Source organism: Gymnogyps californianus, chromosome Z (assembly GCF_018139145.2).
Source record: "Gymnogyps californianus isolate 813 chromosome Z, ASM1813914v2, whole genome shotgun sequence".
In the NCBI taxonomy this organism is placed as follows: Eukaryota; Metazoa; Chordata; class Aves; order Accipitriformes; family Cathartidae; genus Gymnogyps; species Gymnogyps californianus.
In genome coordinates, this window is record NC_059500.1 from 65,586,779 (window position 1) to 65,610,610 (window position 23,832).

The 23,832-nt window shown below is 41.7% G+C and overlaps 1 protein-coding gene across 1 annotated transcript; it reads right to left on the reverse strand.

Moving 5' to 3' along the window:
- Positions 1–2,486: 2,486 nt before the first annotated feature.
- On the reverse strand, positions 2,487–23,591 carry SNX18 (sorting nexin 18). Its single transcript, XM_050912981.1, has 2 exons — positions 22,034–23,591; positions 2,487–4,925 (listed from the first exon to the last, which is right to left on the reverse strand). Exons 1-2 carry the CDS (start codon positions 23,589–23,591, stop codon positions 4,672–4,674), a joined length of 1,812 nt encoding a protein of 603 aa, XP_050768938.1. The 3' UTR covers positions 2,487–4,671.
- Between the last annotated feature and the right edge of the window lie 241 nt (positions 23,592–23,832).

A 23,832-nucleotide genomic window follows, 5' to 3' on the forward strand; every position in this document is an offset into this window, starting at 1 on the left:
GAACTTGGGTACAGGCAGGAACAGAGTTGAGTTCTCTGAGCACCACTCTACTCTGAGGGAGACCCTTACTTGATCTTCACGCTGCGTTTCTTTCTCACTGTGGAGAGTACAACTGATGCTGTAAAAGAAAAAAGGATTATACAGACGACACCCTCCCTGAAAGACCTTAGCTGACTAGGAGACCGCCATATATCCTGTGCACTGAATCAGGCAGGGAAGTGATGGAAAAAGTTATGTGACCATGTATCATGATGTGCCTTGATATATAACTTATGCAGGCAACTTTAATTCTGAAATTTCCTAACGTTTTTTTTTTACTGAATGATCAATCTTAGCATTCTTTAATACAGTTCTTTTGTTGTGTGCAACTTCCTAAATTGATTCCCTCTTCCCTCCCCAAGAAAAAAACAGATAATAGAACATATGGAGGCATGCTGACACCCACAGTGCTGCCTCAAAGAGCCCACATTACGGCATCTCCTTCAGCCCCAAAATCTACAGTTCATCAGAAGAGTTAAACTTTTCAACTGCCGTATCAGACCTTCGACCATCCAGCAAAGAAAGTAATTTCTAATGAGAAAAACAAAACGTTGCCATCCTCCCCACCAGAAGAACTTAAGTTACACATTTTGTGCCAGCTCATTATGGCTATTTAGTAACAGCAAAAGGACAGGGACACTTTGGAAGCCCAAGGTATAACCAGGGACTGGAGGAACAGATTTTTGCAGTCACAGGGCTTTCTGTCCTCACCCTTTTCTGATCTTTCTCCCCATGTGTTCCTCCCTGACCATCTCTGACCTCCACCTTGCTGTACCTGCCAGGCCCAACTTCAAACTTGTGTTCCAGGTTGCTGTCTCTCTCCTCCTGTGGCCAGGCTCAAAGTGCAGCCATGCCAGGACCCACCAACAGCTTCTTTACTCACCTTCTGGATGAAGGGAAAAACAATTGCAGAGAAAGTCTCACTTTGCCGCTGCCGACCGAGGTTAGAAGCAAGATTGCTTGGAGCAAAGGGGAGCTAAGAAAATTTATCTGTCAAACTTGAGCACAGTAGGGCCTGGAGAAACCTTAGTTTAACTTGGAAATATTTGGACAAATTTTCACAGCCAGTGCAGCAGGCGTATCTAAGGATGCAAAAGGTAACGAGTCTGCCAAATTTCAAGTCCTTGTTCCAAAGTATGAAAGAACTAAAGCTTTCCAGCCAAACTGTTTATAGAATTTAAGAGGAAAAAAACTTTTTTATTTTTATGATCTCCTTCTGAGAAATAGCTGAACAACTTTCATTTAAGTTTCCCAGAAGAATTCAGGCTGGAGCAGACAACCAGCATGCAAGATATTAGCTGGAATAGTGCAGGTCTGGCAAAATAATAAGGTACTGCAAACAGGGTCTTGTAATTCACCAAAAAGATACCTGTGCCTCACCAAATAATGTAGGTATTTTCAGTGTAGGCAGTTGATTAACATTTTCTAAAAACATATCAATTTTATACGCAATATGTTCTTCCATTTTGAATTTTTTTTCAGATTTTGTTGGTGCTTGTCTTGAATGTTTCATCACCACATAATTTTCCTACTGATCTCTCTAAGCTTGGTCTTAGAACACTTCTAAATCAAGTGTACCATGCCATTGGACCCTGAAACTGGTAGAGAGAATCTAGAAAACATGCACAAGTCATAAATAGAGGCAACTTTCTTCTCTGCAAGTATCAGATGACAAAAGGGCTAGGAAACTAACTGATCTAATCATTTTAGCAGGTTGTTAATTTCTAAATATAAACACTACAGTTTGAATAGAAACATTATTCACACTCCACTTGCTGGTGATTCTAAGTAGATATATTCCCCTGATGGGTTCATTCCACAGTTTTCATCAGATTCAGCACTTCAACAGAAACCAATACCTCAGTGGATCTTCTTGCAGCTTTCAATTCAACCTAACACCCAACAAGTATACCAGATTCTTACTACTTGTCAATGCAAAAATTGTGATGCATCAAAAACAAATTACAGGAATGGAATAAAACAAAGGCAGTTAACATTATACTATAGAGCTAATTTGCTTTCCTCCACATTTATTTATTTAAAAGGATTCTGTTAGATTTCCTTTGATGCTTCCAAAGTCCCACACAATATACATTCACTTTACTGTAGAGTACATTCGGATCTCAGGCCACACCATCCAGTAGTCCATCAGTCATGAGTGGTCAACGTCATACTTGTTCCAAATAAAATTAAAACTGTAGTTCTTGCATAGTGCAGTAAGCATTAATGGGAGTTCAGGCTCCCCATCTCAGTTTAACTCCAACTCTGTAATGAGTGAGGAAAAAAGGAAGATGCTAATATGGATGCAGATTTAAACCTTTCCGAACTCTGCAACAATTCAGATCCAGGATTCCAGTCAAGCTTTTTTGGTACATCAAGTTTAGCTAATTAGCACCCCCACTTTCCCCCTGCCCCAAAAATTCACAAATGAGAAAGTAAGGTGAAGGCCACGACAGTTTATTTGAGAAAACTGTACCTGTCTGATAATGTTGTATGTATACACATCACAGCTTAATTTCCTCCTGGACATGTACATGTTATTACTACTAACCTCCTAGGTTCACTAACACTTCAACCGGACCAAGATCAATTTCTGAACAGGTCTTAATATCTCCATGTAGAACTAATTTGATTGTAGTCTGATCTAATTACTGCAAAGACATTTAATAAAACAGTATCTGGCTTAAGCCAACATAAGCCATGGAACTCAGCTCAAACCTAGCTCATCACTATCTCACATAATTAAATGACATATGGGAAGCTGGAGTACTGCTGGGAGGAGCTGTTAGGGGAAGTGCTGAGTTTTGAATGTAGAACAAGACACCATGAGGAAGATAAAGAGCAAGTCAGCCCTATGACTATGGTCCTTATTTTATGGTCAACCTTGTTGTTTGCAGCACTCTTTTAACAGCCTGGAAATGGAGTCTTTCCTCACTGATTGTCCTTTCTTTTACAAATACTCGTTTTTTCCTCTTCATTATTCTGTATTTTACTTCTTTGGGTATGTACTAGAAGCACTGCTAAACACAACTTGCACAAAATAGCAATCTCCAAGCATTTGGGGATGAATCTTAAAACCAAAACTACATTCTTACATTTATTCCTCTAAAACAGAGGTGTGGGGTTAAGCTACAGAAACTCACATCATCAAGCGAAAGAACTGCACATTTCTGCTGCACAGGTGAGGAATGATTTGTACTTAAACGTAACTGTTGCTTAACTTCCTTTTCCAGGCTTTCATTTGTTTAAGCTATCGTTGATTAATTTAATGAAAAACAAAAAAGTAAACATTTTGCTTCCTTGGAAGGTTTTGTTATTTTTGTTTAGGAGAAAAAATAGGATAAATAAAAACCCTCTTTCATACTGACCTATAAGAAGGAAACCAATAGGTAAGAAACAGACTTCAGACTTAATTCAAGGGAAATAAGCCTGAAAACTTTTTAAAACATAGTGTTTACGTATATATAAATGCACCCTGCTTGTCAAAAATATTTACACAAAAATTAAGACAATTGTTAATTCTTGAGTGTTACAAACATAAAAATGCCACCTGTTTTCCAAGTCAGTTCAGTCAAGACTTATTTCAGATCATTTATATTACTGAACATCCCTGAAAATTTGTAACTTAGTAAACTGATGAATCACAGTGGAGTTTCAACTCAGACAACCGGCAACGTAGATGCAAGTCTGAAGTTAAACTGAATCAGCAACTGAATAATGAGCAGATAATTTCAAACTTAAAAAAATGTTGCAGCCACATAGCTTGCATTCATATCCCCTTGATATACATCATTTTTATTAGGCTAGCTCTTCAAATTTCCACTCACAGTAATGCTGTATACTAAAAAAAAATACCCCTCACTGTATTATTCATTGCGGAAAGGGAATTAAGTGGTGTATTTTTGCATATGTACTTCACATCCTAGTACATGTAACAAGTAGTCTCCATTTTCAGGGAAAGTGTGAATAGATTTAAGTTCTCCTTTTTGAGCCAACATTTGTCGTAAGACAGTACTTGCTGTGCAAACTGGATGGCAGTTGATTTTTTTCCAGTCAATGTGAGGTTTCATAATCAGTTCCTGTCATAGGCATCAACCCTTCATTCATTCAATCATAAAAATGTGACTTACTAGAAAAGGAAAAATAGAGTCTAAAGGCACAGAATCACATAGCTGCTCTAGTAGGAGTCTGTAAACAGAGAATCGTTCGAATTTAGGAAATCCAAATCTAGGAAAGTAAAAAGGCATGTGAAGCAGGCTTTTATCTAGCCAACTTCCTTGAAGATCCAAAGGGTTTTGAGGTCTACAAAGTATGCACTAAAATACCATATTTCAAAAAGCAATAAGGCAAATAGTATACTCATTATTTCAAAAAAGTTACAATGGTAGTGTAGGCATACACAGTATAACTTAGTTACAATGCGTGGTACTGTTTCTACTACATAGCCTGATAACTGTTTCCTTTCTACATAACTGGAGATTAACCCAGGGTTCCAGGTGAACACAAAACCATCCTTGTACCACTGTCTACCACTGGCAACAGTTCTTCAGCAGCAGCAGCAGCAGCCGCCATTTGCTCAGCCGCCTGGGTCATGTCCATGCTGAGGGAAGTCCACAAATCAAAGATCAGAGATTAAACACTGTCATACTTGTGAAGAGCTTCTTCTAGCTTTTGTGTCACTTTTTGAAAAAAGAGTATTTGCTGTTGCAAGAAATGCTGCATCTGTGATTTAAAGTCCCTCACACGAATTTTGTGGAAATGATTAATTTCTGCTAGGGTCGCAAAAGAAATAATGTTACAGCGTTCTTGAATGCCCTCAGCTTTTTGGAGCTCCATCTTCCCCTCTTCCACATGCCGCTTACTCTCCTTTACTTTGGTAAGGGCTCCTGTGTAAAGAACAAAACAAAATAGTTGAACTGTGAGGACAATGTAGACTTGACTAGTGTACTTTAACAAGTGATTTAATAACAAGAGTTTGTATAAGACTCATTCTAAATGTATTTATATGTGTGCATATATATATATGAATGAAAAGGAATAAAATAAAAGCTTTTTCATATTAAAAAAATCACAGAACAGTGAATCTTGTTTAAAAAACCACCACTTTTTAAAGGCTCTAGCTTGCAAAAGTTAGTAAAACATACCTATTTCACAATCTTAAAAATCAGATGGTCTCCTTCAGAGAATAATTGATAGATATACCAGTAGTGGGAAAAAATGAAAGCACTAGAAAACTAGTCAGATCATTTCAAGCCTACATAAACACCAGAAAAATAACCTCATTAAGAAATTGGACTTTGTGAAACATCAAAAGGAGATCTGAATACATAAAATCTTGCCAATGCACCATTCTGCTTTTACACTACATATACCCCAAAATTAATTACTGAGTACTAGAGAATCTAAAAGTTTTTTCAAAGTCGCAGATGTCCAGGTAGACCTAATGCAGTCTTGTAAGGGCTAGAAGAAAAACAGAGCAAAAGAATTGACAGTTGTCCTTCTCAAAATACCTAATTAAAGCACACACACCCTACAAAAATGAAGTATCACCCAAAACAGGCCTACCCAAAGCAGACTCATATAACGACAGAGTACCACGATACGTCTTAAGACATTAATTTTCTTGGAATCAATTTCCCATAGAGCAACTTCTCTGCCTTAAATATTACATACATATTTTATTCATATAACTAAAACCAATCAGACCAATACGGCTTTTATCTTCTCAAAAGATGTTAGTGATAGGACATTTTTCACATCCTTTATGAGCATGCTTAAGTTACTTGTTCCTTCAACTACCTGATGTCTTAACTCTCTTTCCTTTCAGATTACACTTCTTACCGTACACGTGACTAGAGTTCACTGACAGGACTCCCTTTACATTGCCTTGAAGAAATGCTTTTCTGTACCCCCTACAGTGACACCAGCCAGCAAGCTAACAGAGAAACCTCTCTGCCTATATATTCCAGGGGGACAATCTCCACTCTGTCTGCTAGGGAAGCAGGTTTGTCTTCTCATCAGCTTGAATCCACATGTGTAGTAAACACCATTAAACAGTAAAAACACAGTTCATCGGCAGTAATACTATTTTCTGTCCTTTCCTTCCTGTGCCGGTTTAACAAGCCATTTTGAATGTGCCTCCCCCCCGTGCCCTGACACATCTCTGCAATTCAGATCTGGAGCATGACCTTGCGTACGGATGCGTCTGGGTTTGCTGCACGCACAGTGGGTTGGGAGGCAACTGGGGAGCATGGCCACTGCTTGCTGCATTTCATTCAGGCGCTTCTCATATTCCCCTGCCTGCTGTGGCTCATGCCCTGCCCATCTCCAACCCCTCAGCAGGCAGTCAGGTAGAATGGAGGGTCAAGGCACGCGCACTTACTAGAAGCAAGTTAAAATATCAGATGATTTGGCAGACTTGGGGAAAAAGAGTTTGTTCCATTTTTGAAATGAAATGAGGGTTGTGTCTTGCATTATAAATAAAAACTGGAATCCCTAAAATCAGAGAAGCATGCATGACCTTTCTCCATTCAACTTCTAACAACAACTTGTTAACTGTTGCGGGGGGTGTTTTTAATTCCAAACACTCAGAAAACACTTTCTCTGTTACCAGTACTTTTTCTGCTTCATTTGCATTTAGGCTGTACTGTACGTGGCATCTCCTGTCTGCAGCCCTGGTATGAGCTCTCAGTCGCGAGCATAAGAAATTCCCCTCCGGTGTGACTATGAAGAAAGACCGTATTTTCCTTTTCTTTTTTAAACTGTGGCAGGGAAGTTATTAACAAGGTAAGCATAGACTGCAGGCTGCACGGCTGAGGATGCTGGTATTCGAGTGGCAGAGGCCACACTCTGAACCCGGTGCACCAAAGAGCTGCCTGAAGGCAAAGGGCAGCAGCTCTCCCCAGGGGCTGCAAGGTGGTCGTAGGGCTCCACACCTTCCTGGCCCCCATGGCATGCCGGCGTGGTGGCTAAAAGCTTGGCAATGGCTGCTTCAGCTGATTGACCTCATCATCTCCAGCTTGGCCCAAAAAAACACCACCGAAAAACCTTTTCCACATGCAGTGGTGTCAGCAGTGGGACCGTGCCAGAAGATCTGTATTTTCTCCTCTAAGGAGTGAGGAATCTGTGAGGCAGGGCATGATCTGAAAAATATTTAGTCCCCTCTTCTGCAAAAAGGACGCTTCTTTCAACAAACAAAACCATGCTTAGCAAAAATTTTCTCTGCGTTCTGTAGGCATGGCAGGAATCCATGCATGGCTGTGAAAAACTGAAATTTGGGACTTACTGGAAGCCAGATGGAGTTAGTTAAATAAACATGACAACTCTTCAGTTGTGATGTGGGAAACAGCTTTAGATGTTATTTCTAGAATGACCAAACTGGAAGAAAAATACTGAAATTTGCAGCATCAGCAGCTGAACGCATAACTAAGTTCTGGAGCATGTATAATCTTCAAATTATTTTACATCAATAAAAAACATACGTTACCAAACACTAAAGCCCTCCAGACTAGATATATTATGCATTATGCACTTTTTGCCATTTAAAAAAAAGGAAGATTTATAATTAGGAAAAGGAATCCAAGGGGAAAACTTGCAGCCATTAACACTGCTCTCTTAATGCATATGGATTCATACTGGTCCTACAGCGGAATTTCCTTTAAAACCTAGACAAACTACAACCGCATGTGAGCAATATATGACAAAAGCTTATACATAGCTTAAGTACAAACTTGCTTGGTTTTTTGAAGTGCCTTTAAATGAAGTTTTGAATTATTAGTAAAACAATCTTAAAATAACTTAATAGAGGGAAAATTTTAGCTTATTTTACGACAATCAAAGAACCTTCCCCAAACACACAGAAAAAAAGCCCATGTGCTTTATTTTAAGAAGCGAACGATCATTTGTTCTAAAATATAATTTTTAATTTGTTCAGCACTTACCAAAGTTTGCAAGACTTGGTTTAGTAAATCTTAGAAAAAAGTGTTGTTGGTTTGCATGGCTTTGCAAGCAGCTTTACTAACAATAACATACCACATTTCATCCCAAATTTTCTCCAAACACTTCTCCATAGCCTACAGCCCTTGTATTTTAATCTACATGAGCAAAACTTTGAGGTGGAGCTCTGAACTAGAGATTCATTGATGTCGAGGGTGCAATGATCCATGCGGGTTTCTAACGGTGAAAGAGGGGAGGAGGACAGGGTGAGGGAATTGGGGAGCAGAGAGCAGCCCCTTGTGTGCATCCCCGCTTGAAAACAAGGGTCTTGCTCAGAGATGCCCGAGTAGGAGACGGGTCCCATGGTAACCTCTAATGCCTCCCAGCCCACAACTCCTAACCCGTCTCACCCCAGGCTGCACATCATGAACTCCCCCATCTCCATCCTCACTAATCTATCCATCGCCCTCAGCACCTAATCCAGCACCTCCAGCTCCCACTGCTGCCCTTGCAGGCTGTTGAGGCTGAGCAAGCCCCCTCAAGTCCAAGTACACCTGCAGAAACATCTCCTGGTTTCGGAATTTAATGATGTGAACGTCTAGTATTGGTTTGGACAATCCAAAAAAGCAAGATGTATTTAAAAACCCAGAAGCAGAATTATGGCAGCCCTAGAAAAGGCTAACACACATTTTAGGGAAAAGAAACAGAAGGAGCCACCTCCTAATGCATATTAGCTCAAGGAAATCTCCTGCTGAATACATGTCTGGGATAAATATCCGCCAATGCACCGTTCCCAGGGGGATGGAATACATAAAAATAAATTCTTGGGGTTTTTTTTAGCTCCAGCTCTACAGATTCTGTAAAGTCTTGCCCATGCATTTAAAGCTTCTCGTCTGATGAAAAGACCTTCTGTCAGGAGATCATGTTCTAGTGATCAGGACGAGCTTTCAAACAGTGAAGAGGGCCCAGATCAAAGACACTGCAAAAAGCTGTGCTACATCTATTTCTGTTCTTAAAGGTGGGGAAAAGCAGATGTGAATGCTGTTTTTCATTGCCCAAAGCCTGATGTTAAACAGACAGTGGTGCTCATTGAATGCTGCTAAGGGTTTAAGAGAAACTCACAGGTTTCAGTACTTGAAGTATGAGATTAGAGAACACAAGATGATATAAACACATTTAACAAGGGACATTTATAGTAATGTGCTAGCAGCCAAGAAGACAGGGACAATGTAAAATTCCTGCTAGAAATAAATACTTCCAAGCTGTAAAACACACAATACCAACAGCAACTTAAATGGGTGCTGAGGAGTTATCAGTAAAAAAAGAAGTGTACTGAGTCAGTAAGTTGCCCAGGCAAATATGAGGTTGCAATGAGGCAGGAAGAGTCATATACATTCAGGAAAATCAAATAAAAAACAGAATTCCTGAACCTGAGAGCACTCGGGTTTGGGTCAAATAATACGTTTTCACATCATCTGCAGTTTTATTACACTAATAAATGCTTTGAGATTGTGTGAAGAGTCAACTAAGGGTGGGTTTGAATCCGTACTTGAAATTGTACTCACTCTCCCTCCACACTTAAGTATGTGTATATACACATAAACCCATGCTGATGCATATGTGTCTCCAAGCTCTCCAATTGCATGGTATGATCAGCCTACCAGCAGCCAGCCCTACACTGGTTCTTCATGCTTCCTGTACGTGACACAAGTCCAAGTTGCAGCCTGCAATGTGACCAGAAGGCAAAAGTTTTGGGGCTCAGCTCATGAAGACTGCAATCAAGACTGCTATCAAGACTGCTCTTCACTCAGCTCCTTTGTCTCACGTGAAGCCAGGTCTGCCCTGCGCCTGCCAGCACAGGCGATCAGAAGCTGAAGAAGAGCAGTAACTGCTAAGGGTGTACCGTCTTCCCACTGCCCCATTTCCACCTCTTCTCAAAGTACTCAAACATCAGCTTTCGAGTGTTGCATACAGCAGTCAGGAGTGAAACCTCAGCTGTGTCTGAAGCTACTAATCCAAATAAAGACAAGCTGAGAAAAGGGAATTCTTTGGGGCAGAAGCCCTTTTTGCTCTGTATTTGCACAGTGCTCACTACAGTGGACATCTGTTTCATGGCTGGGCTTGCTCGATTCTTAAAAAACACAAGCAGTAATTACTGATACTGTTCATAACGGTGCCAGTAGTTCTGAAAAATCACTGCTGTAGCAGCAATGATTTAACTGCATACAATAATACTACATATGGGATGAAACACAAAGAAGTGTTGGCTCAGCACTGCTAGAATACAGCACTTGAAGCAGCGGTAAGTATCTGTTGAAGTTAGGGAGGTCTGCAATTCACAGTCACTCTCAGGGACGTGTATCCCCTTGATATCTTACAAAGAACGTTATTTTCTGAAATACATTTTTAATGGAGCTGAGGGAGGGGAGGTGACTGGAGAAATAAGCGGGGTGCCAGCCCAACAGTATGCGCTGCTCCTCACGTGACGGCTCTTTGCCTTTCCCTGGCCGGCTCTGGCACTGCCAGGAGGGAGGTGAGCACTGGCCGGCACACCGCTGGGGATGCTGGTCATGCTGCAGATGAGAAGCAGCAACTGTTCAGAGGGACAGAAATGGGGCACCTGGCCACCAACTCCTGCACCACAAAACTGTACTTACCCCATTTGTAGATGCTATTCGTAAATGACACTGAGAAGGACAACAGCCACAAAAATGGCAGAATAGAAAAAAACTCGAGAAGGGTTATCGTTCTGGACTTGTCATCAGTGGTAACTGTGGCAAAACCAAAGAGTGCCATATTCTTGACCACCACCTTTGAGAAGTCTCCCAGCCAACAGGCTTCCTTGCGACACCAAGACCTTGTGCAAAAGTCTGAAGGCTCCTCTGAGAGATGGCTCCCTCCCGGGGAAGGACAGCTAGGGTCAGAAAACATTGTGATCTTCAAAGAAACACCCAAGTTTGACAAAGAGAATCTCGCAGCAGTTGTACCTCAGAAATCTTGTACAAACAAAATGACCTGTGCAATAAACAATTTTTCATCTTTCCACTATCAGCAAGCTACAAATTAAATGCGGTGCATTACTTACTAGAAAGTGAAACAACTTACATTTCCACACCTTTCAGCTGCCCATCATATTAAATGGTCTAACAGTAGGCGTGATGTGTCCTTCAAAGCATGCTATTGAAGTGAGAGCTTTGAACTAGTCTAACAGCTCCCTTTGCTTTACTTTTATTACAAGACACTGTTCTAATATGAGACACCATATCTAAAAGGAAGGGAGAAAACAACTTATTCATGATGTTGCTTTCATCAAAGGACACAAACGCAGAAAATGTAACTAGAAATAAGTTTCCTTTTTCCTTACCTAATGGTGAGATTATTTAAATACAGCTCTTTGCTTAAAGATTTGAAAAGGCAAACCCTGGGTAGCCTATGCGCATGTAGCACAGTTTTGATTTACCCTCCTTCTGAAAGAAACAACTGTGGAGGAAACAACATTATTTCTAATCCAGCAGACTGCTGCCAGAACAAGCCTGTCTACATGGCCATCCCACCTACACCAGATCTAGCAAAGATGTTGTTATCGGATGACTCAAATGACTAATCCAATAAAAAACTGCATTTGGCCTGGAGGGGAAGGAGATGGTGGCTTGGTTTTATCCATGGCTTAGTTATGTGATCCAGCTCAGCTCAGGGCTACACAATCATTAGGTCCAACACAAGGGAAGTTGCAGAAGCACCACACGAGATTACACATAACATGAAATCCTGCTCCGAATAAAGGCCCCAAACTTCCCCCTCGCAATTCAAAGTGAAACAAGAAAATTGTGTGTAGCAGAACAGAGATTTTACTACATTGACAGATTATTTGCTTAAGAATGCTCTGAGCACAGATTAACAAAAGAAGCCTACGTTAAGATTCTGCAAATTCTTTACATTTTCTGGCCAAGATTTAGAATGGAAAGCAGCATAATGGGAATTTGCCTGAAATTAAAACCAGAAGACTTCTCCAGTAGAGACTGAACTGTACAAAAGAAAAGTCACAGGGAAAAAGTACCATTACAGTAATTAATGTACGAACGACTTGCTACTTTAAAATCTGGTTTTACAGTTTTAAACAGAAAAGAGCAAGTGATCTCCAACATCAAAGGCAAAATGATGAAGTCACTTGTTCTTTCTGAAAGTGCCAAGCCAACAGAGTTTTCAAAACCAGCCTTTCTAATTCAAAGATTATATTCTTCTCCTTAAGGGTGCAAAACTACTTTAACAACATTCTCTTTTCCACAGTGAAAGTTAGAAATATAAAAATAAAATATATCAAATTGCATTTACTTTAGTATTAGAGGATTTTTTTGTATAGATACATGAAAATGGCTATAATGCTTTTAGAATCTGCAGCCTAACAACAGTTTAAAAAAGTGAGGTTTCTTTTTTATTATTTTGTTGCCCATTGCTCAAAAAACCCCCAGAATAAAATAATACTATCTTATAAATCTAGGTTCATAAATTACAGTACTGTGCCAACATCTAGGTTAACATTGACTGACTGCAGGACTATTAACGTCAGACAGAATTATTTGTCCTTCCAGTTACCCTGTTGCAAAGCTCATCAAAAGCTATCACCCAGAGATGCATTCTTCAGTTCAAAATGAAATCACCTTCTAATCTACACAATTCAGAGATCATGCACAAATAAAAGTATTTGCTAGAGATTTCAGAAACTTAATTAACTCTAACATAATCTGGTGGTTTTAACATATACATTGATTTAATTAATATATAACCGATTAACAATGGTGTTAGAATGCAGTGTCAAATGTCACTCAATTTTAAAGAACTACCAGGGTTAATGGATACTACACATGCCTAACTAATCTTTTTTTTATTTTCAATAATGCGATATTTAAGACCTGATTAGACTCATTGTGCATACATCTGCCAGTTGGTGTACACACACATAGGGAGAGCATACACGGCGAATTTATGTATCCAAATCTACAACGCCTGTAATCATACCTGTGCATGTTCAGAAGCTCCAAAATGCTCATGCTACTGAAAAATATTTAAATTACCACATTGACAATGTGCATTTCAGTTCTAGAGCCCTCCAGAGGAATCTACAAGCTTTGGTATGCAGCACCTCGAGTATGAATGTTTTGCTGGGCCATGCTACACCACACTGCTATGCGAGCAACAAGCCATAGTTTGCCCTTGAAACAGTTGATAATAGGAGGTGAGAGTAAGATGGCAAAACAAATGAAAGAAACATTACAGAATTATCAGTTTATTGCACCTACTGCGCTGCATAACCCCATTAACAAAAGCAAAAAAGCCCATAGTGCTAGGTAACCGCATGTAAAAACTGCAAAATCAGATGGAAGTTTTCCATTCAAACCTTGAATGCAGTGACTCTAAAACTAACATTATCTTTAGATGTATTGTACACAAACAGTGTTTTAAGCAAACAAATGACCTTATTTCAGCCACTAAAGCATGTTTAAACTGTGTTCATGAGTAGTTCTGACTTCACAGTGATGTCTGAAAGGAGGCCTGTCAGGAATAATTTGATCTTAAAATCCAGCTAAATTGTGTATATTGCTGTCCATTATCACAAACGTAGCATTTTGCACCACAGCCTGAGAGGTAAACACTAGGTAATGCTGGTTTTGCCCAATTCTAAGGCAGTCTGTACTTTTTGGCACTCACGTGTACCAATTAAGGAGTTTTTCTTTGGTGTGGCTTCAGCTGACACTGCAGACTGGGAGGACAGAAAGGAGTGAAACTTAAACTAGGCTGGTCACTAGAAGCACAGTATATTTGCCCATTAGAAAGCCAGTCAAGTTTTCAGGGTGAACACACTCGAAAAATCCAAGCAATTGCAATTTGCAGAAGTACCAATATGAAACCTTTCAGTGATTTTAAGTACTTCTTACTAGTTTACATCTAAACGGGGCATCAAAGAGGCTTTTAAGATTAAAGTCTGTTTTTCCAGAATTTAAGCTGGCCTATTACAGTTCGCTCGTCATAGGTTCTGAACACCAGTTTCTCCCAATTAGGATGCTAAGAACAGGCACTTTTCTGTTAGAATCATGCTACAGACTCTTAACAGCTTTTGTAAACGCCCTGTTCATAATGCTGACTTCAAGACAACAACCTAAATCAGAAACGATGCTGTGCATGCGTGATATAAATTAATTTTCAGTAGAACTGGTCAACAGCATATGAGTAGAAATGTCTCCTCTGGATCTACAGAAGACAAATATAAGTCATGGCCAAAATGGATGTAAGCATCATTATATTAAATGGTAACTTCTTCAAAATTTTCGTAAGATTCATGGGATGCGAGTGGACAGGAGAAGACAGGTAACACTACATATCGATATCCATATACCATTATCGAGAGAGGCAAGTATAAATGCAGGTTCCACTGACTCTTACATACTTTCTTTATTGGGTTGCTATGAAAGACCTGCTTTTGGATGTTGCTCTCTGTAAAGGCTGGAAGGGAAGCAAAGAGCGAGCACAATTTATGGCATCTGCTTGTCCATCATCATCTGCTTAGCTCCACTACTGTCCTAAGATGAACAAATACAACATGCATAGACAATTTAACATAAATTCATATGAAAAGAGTCAAGATCCAAATGAAATGCAGATACTGCTCCACTTTTTCCCTAGTACTCTTTAAATGCTCTCTCTTAGAAATGTGAATGCTGCGGTATCTCTGGAAGGACAAAAAGAAGTAGACTCCTTGTTGCAGGAAAAATATGCAAGGTAAACCATCATTACCAAACCAATTCAAATATATTATATAATACAAAAGCAGAACGTGAATATTATAATAATATAATGCTGTATGCATATAAAAGAAATGTTATACATTATCTATTGTTATGTTAATTAATTTAAAATTGTAAATATTTAACTTTATTAAATTAATTAATATATTACCATAGTACATATTATAATATAGAGAGAATATTGTAGTTTTATAAAGGCAGAAGGGAACTATCTGCCTTTTTAGAAGGCAGGGATCTGCTGCTTTGAGTTTGGGCTTACATAAAACGGCAAGCAGATTGAAAATGTAGTGTCATTGTCAGCGTATTTGGTAAAATGGATCTTTCTTCAGTATACTGCCAGTTAGCCAGCATAGCTATTCATGCATATAAAGATTCAAAATTATAAGCCTGCAAAAACTAGAATAGCAAGTTGCTTTTTACCATGGGTCAAAAAAGCAATGTAAACTCCCAATCATAGCATGAATCTGCTTTTCACATTGTTATGAAAGAATTGCACGTAGGCATAAAAAGGGTAGTTTAGTTCATTATGATTACAGAAGTTGTCCACCCGTGACGTGCACCTACCTAAAACAAAGGCTGAAACCATCAGACTTCTTCCTGCTCTGCTACAGTAACAACCCGAAGTCACTGACAAGAACTGAACAGGTTGTTTAAATGTATATATTCCGTCACTGATTTAATGAGATTCCACTCCAAAATTTAAAACACACTTTTCACTAGGGTTTTTAAAAAATTTTATTTAAATCCTCATGGCCTTCATGAAAGATACAAACAAGATTGTGTAGAAAGCATTTGCTGTTTGTTCGCTCTAGTCTGCTGATACAACTCATGTTTTGGGGCCTAAGCCAAATATGATTTCATTTTTTAATTAGAATTTTCAAATTCTGTGCTATTTGAACCAGGCAATTTAAAATAAGCAAGGTACCAGCTGGATGAGTTTATACAGGCTGCACACATTAACTTGGCATTTTAACTGTTCAAACAAAGTCTAACAATGAAGTCATGGAAAGATGCTGGAAAGGCTGAAACATGTCCTTGTTTCAAAGGTGACTTGCAAAATAAAAAAATTGGCCAGCTTGTTTGCTTTTGATAAAGTGCTTACAAAGACTTGGAAGAGCTCTGGAAGCTACTTTCCATTTTCAGTCTACCAATTCTTGTCTCCCCTGTTTGGATGGAAGTCCTTTTAGCAAGACCTCGAGTTCTCTCAGCTGCAAGAGAAGGACAATGAACCTTTTCTCACCATCTAGATTCTTCGTAAGCTTCGAGCTGAAAAGGTATTACATAGTCTTTGAAATAAAATTACTTCCTCTTTCTACAAAATAATTTTTAATTCTTCAATATCTACACTGTCCTGCTACTCTCCAGGTGCCCACAAGGTCTTCCCGGTAGACAGGGCCTTACTGCCTGCAGTGAGCAAGTACCCATAAGACCACAAGAGGTGACAATGCACTGCCTGCGGTCAAACCTACTACAGGTGTGAGCTCTGATCAAAACTCCTCCAGCCTGTTGGGACTAAGTGGGCAGTCTGGACAGACTTTCTGGTGTGCAGTAATCTGTGCAGCCTCTCCCACAGGAGGAACAGTTATACTCTTCCTCTGCTACCAGCTGTTTTTGAAAAAAATCACTGGGGTTGTATCAGCTATGAAACGTCTCTCTGTCATCAAACATGTATGATATCAGGCTAGCGGGTTTCAAAAGGTAACAGAAAAGAGAAAGACATCATGACTGCATGAATCTTGCTCCCTTAGAAAGCTAAGGTAAGAAGAGATTGGGGGGGGGGAGTGGAAAAGAAAAAAAAAAATCATACTTTAAAAAGACCCATGTATCTTTTAGACAGACAGGGCATAGAAGTCCTTTTTTTTCTCTTTGTTTAATCTTCTTCAAATAATCAAGGCTATTGCTCAATTTTAGTCTTGTTTATTGTTGTCCTCTGATTTTACACACACCAAGGAAGCTATAACTTTATACTGTTTCTAAATGTGAAGATTCTTTCACATTTTAGCCATCTAAAAGTCTCAGTTTCCTTCAGGTTACCTTCAAAGACTGGGAGGCAATAGTGGGTGATTGAGCAGCAAGCAGACGATGCTACATTATCGCTGTAACAGCAATGGGAAGGCTGGCAGGGCACAAGTCATCCTGGAGCAATCCATCTGTTCTCATCAAAGTCCTTGAACAGATGAAATGTAGGTACCCATCTCTTTTTACTGTTATAAGGGTCATCTGGCTAGGATTACATGCCTAGCTCTTAGCCAGTAGTTGCCTGAGTTGAACCCCATGCAAAGTGTATGTATCTGAGGGACAGAGGGGGAAAAAAAAGAAAAAGGTGGATAAAAAGGAAAAACAGGGGTTGAAAAACCATGTCTGCACAACACATTTAAAAGGTTAGAAAGTAAGCAAGAGAGAAAGGCACTGCTTTTACACTGTGATATAAAATTTTAGGTGTGAATTTTGACCAGTCTGATTGATTCATGAACACACATACCCCTCCTTCCCCCTGAAAAAAACCCATTGCTGAAAATGTTACAGAGAGTTCCAGGTTTCAATGCCATTTGGTTTTTTGATGCTTGAAATTTTGATGCATTTCCAGCTGGAGTGTTTTTTCACCTGTAATTTTGTAAGATATTCTAAAAACATACCCAGCACATTCTTTAAATCCAATGTCTAGAATTAAGTTTGCTTCAGGTAAATAAGACCATTTGCCTTATTTTACTTTTCACAAACAGTGATCAAGAAGCAAAATGGTCATTCAGGTATTTTTTTAAATAATTCTCTTAAATCTTAGCATGCAGAGGAAATGGAATTGCTGCCTACATCTTAGAAAAAACATTTAGATCACCTTCTCCAATCTGTTTTGCAAAAATCAGAAACAAAAGTTTGTCTAGCGTTAACATCATAATGTTAAGAGAAAGGAGAAATCTGGAAAGCAGAGATGAAACAGCAAGGTAGTCAGTATTCTTCCACTTTCAGGAACCACAAGAGGCCAATTATAGTAATTCCTCAAACAAAACTTGAAAGAAAGAAATCCGAAAACCCATAACTTCTCTCCTCTCACTAAGTGAATATGAAGACAAGACAGCCAGACAAGCATGAGCTAGAGTACTAGCATACACTATCTCAAATTCTCACATGTGCATAAATTTTCTGAACCTGAACTTGCATGGGCCTGCACTGAGCATTTATGTTGAAGGTTACTGAAGTCAGAAGATCTCATCAGTTAAGTGAAGCTCTAGCAATTAATATTTAGGAATTATTTTGCCAAGAATGCCTAAGGAATTTCCACAAGTAGGCCTTAAAAGCACAGAAAAGAAGGCATTATCCATTACAAATGAAGTCGGGAGGCTGCTTTTCTTCTCAAAATCAAAGCAACTGAATCTAGTATTTCTTGAAAGATACATCAGTTCTGCAAAAGAAAATTACAGAAGTGCAGCTTAGTTTTTGAGCCTACTGAACTTAATATTCCTCTTCTACAAATGTTTTGCCAGAGGCTAAAGAAAACTGAGTACAAGTATATCTAACATATTTGGATCTTCCACTCCAAAAAACACAGGCATGCACAGGAATACTTTCATACAAGCACTTTAGAAGCATTTACCTATGGGGGGTTGAGGGCTAGATTCATACAAGTATTTGGGTGCTTAGATGCTCGAGACACCACTCTGCCATCATCTACCCCTACAGGTGCCAGTTTTCCCCTAACTGCTTAGTTTTCCAAGCAAAACCTATAAAACAACAAGTCGTTTGTCAGGGATGTATGCCTTGGGGCTGATACGCTCTGTGCCAGCCTCAGTGGGACTCTCAAACCAAGCACTTCCAGAGGGAAAGGTGGGGTTTCCAACTCAGCGCGTTCTTCACTGTAGGGCTCAATCCAATGAATCTTCAGACCTGGACTGCAGCACACATGAAACCAGGTAAGGTCTCTCACAAAGCACTGACAAGTTGATCCTCAACTGGCATGTGCGACAGAAAAGTTCAAATCCTTCCTTGGTCTCTTCTGGAGCAGGAACTTTAACTCTTCCTTCCCTCACAGAAAATTGCTTAAACACTGGGTGCTCAAGATGAAGGAGGCAGAGGGAAAGGAATCTTTTAAAATCTGCTATTGAAGCTATTGCCATTTCATAAAATACTTACAATATTAATAAGATAATAAACAGTTTGAAAATATTCCCACAGTCCATTGGTTCACATGTTTTACACAAGTGACCAAGATGACAATGCCTTTCTGCACACTTCAGATCATGTATGATGTCCACAGCACAGGAGGAAGAAAGATCTGGACTCCAGAGCAATTAAAAGCACAACAGTTAACACATTTTCCTGCTGATACACAGACAAAGCAACAGCAGGGCTTACATGGCTTTGGTTCATAATTCTAGGAAAAAACACAAAGCCCAAGCGGAGGGAAATTTTTGTCTCCGACTTACAGGTTCTCTGTCCTTCTTTTTGCAGAAGTTGCAGAAATGATTAAAAAACCCCAGACATGCAGACTTCTCAGTCCATACCACAAAACACACTTCCAAATCACATTCAGCAGCTGTTCAACTATGTGCAGTAGAGCAAACCCGTAAGAGGACAATGCAGTTGAATATTCTACCCACAGACATGGGCATGTTTTGGGCACTGCTGCCTTTATTTTTCAGTCCTTCTCAGGTCTGGGGGAATATAGAAATGGAGTCTAGAAAAGGCCTTGGTTTTTATCCCAAGTGGACAGTATATTTGCACTATGTAGAAAACAAAGGAGAACTACTACTAACTTCAGAGTTCATCTTTTTAAAGGCATGGCTATGTAAGCAATGCATCAATCAGGCTGCTGTTTCTACCACTTCTAAAGGCACTTTGGGGTCATTTTACTGCACAAAGAAGCTGTACACTAGAAAATAAAACACTTGAAGAAAGACACATCACTATTTTTCAGATGATCTATTATCACCAACAGATATTTGTTTATTCTATACAGACAATAATAATTCTCAAAACTGGCAGCTATCCCAGATAGTAAATTTAAAAGAAAGCTCTTATGTTGTAAGAACAAAAAAAAGTTCGTGTTTTCATCTGAAGTTTACAATTTGGAATTGAAAAGTTATACCTTGTTACAAGTAACTCTTAAGAGTAATAAAACAGCAATATATTGGGTGTAACAAATGTCTTCCTCCCAGTTTTCCTGCAGTTTGCCTGTTCTGTAACAGGAACGACAACAACAACAAACGTGTAACCCGGTTCTAACCCTGTTCCTATCATGAAGTGGACACTCAAGAGACCAACCTCTCAAGCCCATGCCATTTTCTGATGGCAAGTATGACCATGGACAACCGTGTTGAAGGCAGTGTTAGCCCAGAGGTGCTGGAGCATTAACACCTGCATGCAGACAGGCTGTATGTTTCTCCAACCAGCTCCAGGACAGTGCTCTGGCACAAAATCAACTCTACATATGTCATGCTCACGCACTGCTCTGGTGGAAGCTCATTTAGATGAACTTTCCCTGGTTCAGCAAGGTAAACCTAACCAGTAAGCGCAAATTCAAACAGAATTATAAAAGAAACAGGGTTGAGTCAAGCACATATCTTATTATTCCCAATCCTCTCTTCAAAGTCTCGTCTCCAAAAACACTGCAGTGAAGAACTCTATATAGGCTTAAAGCTTGAGAATATATTATTTAAATAGTATATATAATCTGCTGGTTTCTTCCACCTAATAAAAAAATCTTTCCTTTTCTTTTTTTCCAGAAGCTTACAGATAATCCTATTATTAGTTGACAACTCACTTTAAAAATGCTCTACTCCCAAACATGAGGCATTGCCAAGGCCACCTTTCTCTCCAAATCTAAAACACTTGAAAGTTATCAGAACATAGATTGTTTAAGTTTCCACTCACAATTTTCAAGATTTGACAGGAGGATGGAAATCTGACTTTGATGCATGCAATTTTTATGAAAAGCTTACTTTCTTAAATAACAACAAATAGCGCACTTTGTATCAACTCCGTTTCCTCAGATTTTCCCAGCAATAATGCATACCGCCCGGAAGCCTGCCTTTTTGATCTGTTGAAAAAACCTCTTCCAACTCTTATCGTCAAACTCAAGGTACTGCTCCAGATGCAAAAACTCTGGAAATGTCACGTAAGGGCACAAAAGACTGATTCACCGTGGGTGACAATTCAAGCTCTCCCTCTTGGGATGCAGAACACCACTTACTAATCTCCAGAATAATTTTCAATAAAGCTTATGCATTTTCTCGGGTAACTGTTACACACACCCATTTCTGCAGAACATATGTGACGTTTTCTTGGTCTCTTTTACAGCTGCAATCCCCACATCCCCCTGATCTTCGAGCCGAAAACTACAGGTAAGGAATACGACTGCAAAAAGAATGAATGATGGGCTAGTCTTCTTACAATGGTGAAGAATATGAATATCATTAATTTCACAGCAGGGAGATCACCTACACATAGATAGTGCAACAAACTGCTATTTCTCTGAGCAAGTGTCACTAGTCATATAGCAGATGGTTCTTTCATTTTTGGCGTTTCTTTCTCTCTAACGGATGACAAAGCACCACACAAACAGCAATGTGAACCTCAGAAGCGTGTTTCAGCTAGAAAGATGCTGAAAGGATAAAGGGTGAGCAACATCTTTTTATGATAATAAGGGCAAAGGATGAACAACTCCAACCAAGAACACTGTGGCAGACCATTATTCTTTCAAAGGCAACAGGAGAGTTTAATGCATGGCTGCACTGAGAAACCCCAGCAGCTTTAAACATCTCATCTGACTGCCTGACACTGCAAAATGCACACACCACTGTGCGCACCTCAAACAAGGTGGTCAATCGGAGGAGTACCTGCATGTTCAGATTACTTCATATTCATTATCTACGAGATCATAGACTTAAGATACCTAACATACATCAAAGAGTAATAGATGTTTTCATACCGCTTGATTTCCAGGCTTTGTAAACAAGCCCATTAATCTTTAATGTATCAGCAGTATAGGCAGATGTGGTTTCTTTCAGAGGCACACAGCCAAACGCAGCAACCTCTGACCAGTAAAATTCACAACTATGTCTAGACCTTTGGCACAGAAGGAAAATTGTCACTGATGTGTTTTTTGTATTTTTAGCAACAGTTTACCTGAGTAAACACGGAAAGATTTAACACAAGGCCAGCAAGCCAGAGACAGGGCAAATTTAGCCCCTGCTCCCTACATCTGTGTGCCTACCACTGACACATAAAACTGCATCGTTTCAGACAACACGTAAGGGTGTTACCTTTCTGGACGTGGATGATGTCCGGAAAGTTGGCCAAATGCCCCTGATACAGCGCTAACAAATCCATCACAGGATCTAGGTCCTGCCGGGGCTGATCTGCGAAGAGGTCCCCGATGGCGTCGTAGGCTTCTGCAGTGAAGGCTATGGCTTGGTTGAGGCCAGCCGAAAAGGCCTGCTGGTCTAGCTCAAACGCTTGACTGAGGCACTTAAAGGAGTGCCCCACCTTCTGGTATTCCTTCTTGAAACCAGTGACTTGTTTACGGGCAAACTCGTTGGCAGTGTGATTAAGCTGCAGGGCACTCTCGTCCATCTTCTTCGTGAAGGCTTTGAAGCCATCTACCTGGCTTTCCACCTCCTGCAAGTCCAGGCTGGCCCCAGGGCCCGTGGGGACACTGATGGTCAGGAAAAAGTTGGCACCCACCATCTCATCCTTCTCAGCCTTGCGCTTGCCTTGTTTCCAGGCCTTCTCATCCGTGCTGGGACAGGTGAGGAAGTGCTGGAAGGCATCGCACTGAGCCAGCACGGGGTGGCTGCACATGTGGTCCATCCACCAGGCCAGGCCTTTGCGGCGTTTGGAGATGAAGTCCTCCTCGAAGCGGCCAGTGGCCTGCTTCTCCGGCAAGTGGGGCACGGAGATGACGGGGAACTTCTCGGCCAGGCGCCCGTAGAGCCAGTCAAAGTGCTTGTAGCGGCGGTGCACCTGCTGTCCGGTGTGGCTGGGCACCAGCTTGTAGGCGATGTAGCTCTTCATGCCCTTGAACTTGGTCTGCTTGGTGGGGTCCTCAATGGAGCACTGGAAGGGGTAGGGGTTCTCCTGCCACTCGGGGCCCCGGGGGCCCAGCACCACGCACAGCTTGTCCCCGTCCTTCACGAAGCCCGACGCCTCGCCCAGCACGAAGGCCTCCCCACCAGACTTGACGAAGGTGGAGAAGCGGTTGAGGTTGCGGCTCACCGTGGCCGAGCTCTTGGCGCCGCCGCCGGGCGGGTGCGGGTGGCCCGCCGGGTGGCCGCCGCGGGAGCCCAGGGAGAGCTCGGAGCGGGTGGACAGGCGGTAGCGGCCGGAGGCTCCGCCGCCCGCCGCCTCGTAGTCGGGGTAGGAGCTGCCCAGGGCGCCCGGCTCGTCGGCCACGGTGGAGCTGTCATCCCAGTCGTCGTCCCAGTCGTCGTCGCTGCCCTGGCTGGGCTGGTAGGAGCCACCGTAGGGCGCCGGCGGGAAGGGGTACCCGGCGGCGGCGGCGGGGGGCAGCGGGAAGGGCTCGGGCGCCGCCGCCGGCGGGGGCTGCTGCGCCGCCGGCTTGAAGGCGGCGGGGGGCGGCAGCGGCTCGAAGCCGCCGGCGGGGAGGTTGGCGTAGCGGGCGGGCGGCGGCGGCTCGGCGGCGCGGATCACCTGCACGTAGGAGGCCGGGAAGAGGCCGCGGTCGCCGCGGCTGTTGACGCCCTCCAGCCAGCCCTCGATGTCCTGCTCGCTGCAGAGGCTCAGCACCTCGTGCTCCCGCAGCGAGATCTCCCCCGGGTTCTCCGACCTGAAGTCGTACAGCGCCCGGGCCCGCAGCGCCATGGCCCCGCCGCCCAACCGCCCGGCCGCCCCCCGGGAGGGGTCCCCGCCGCCGCGCTGCCGCCGCCCCTCACCGCGCCGCGCCGCGCCGGCGGGGCTGCGGCAGGAGAGCGCCGCGGCTGCCCTCTGCCTCCGCGTCCCGCCCGCGGGGACGCTGCGGCGGCTGGCTCCCCGGGCTCCGCTCCGCTCCGCTGCGCTCCGCTGCGGCGCGGCCGGCTCCGAGTCCCGGCTTCACCCCGGCGGG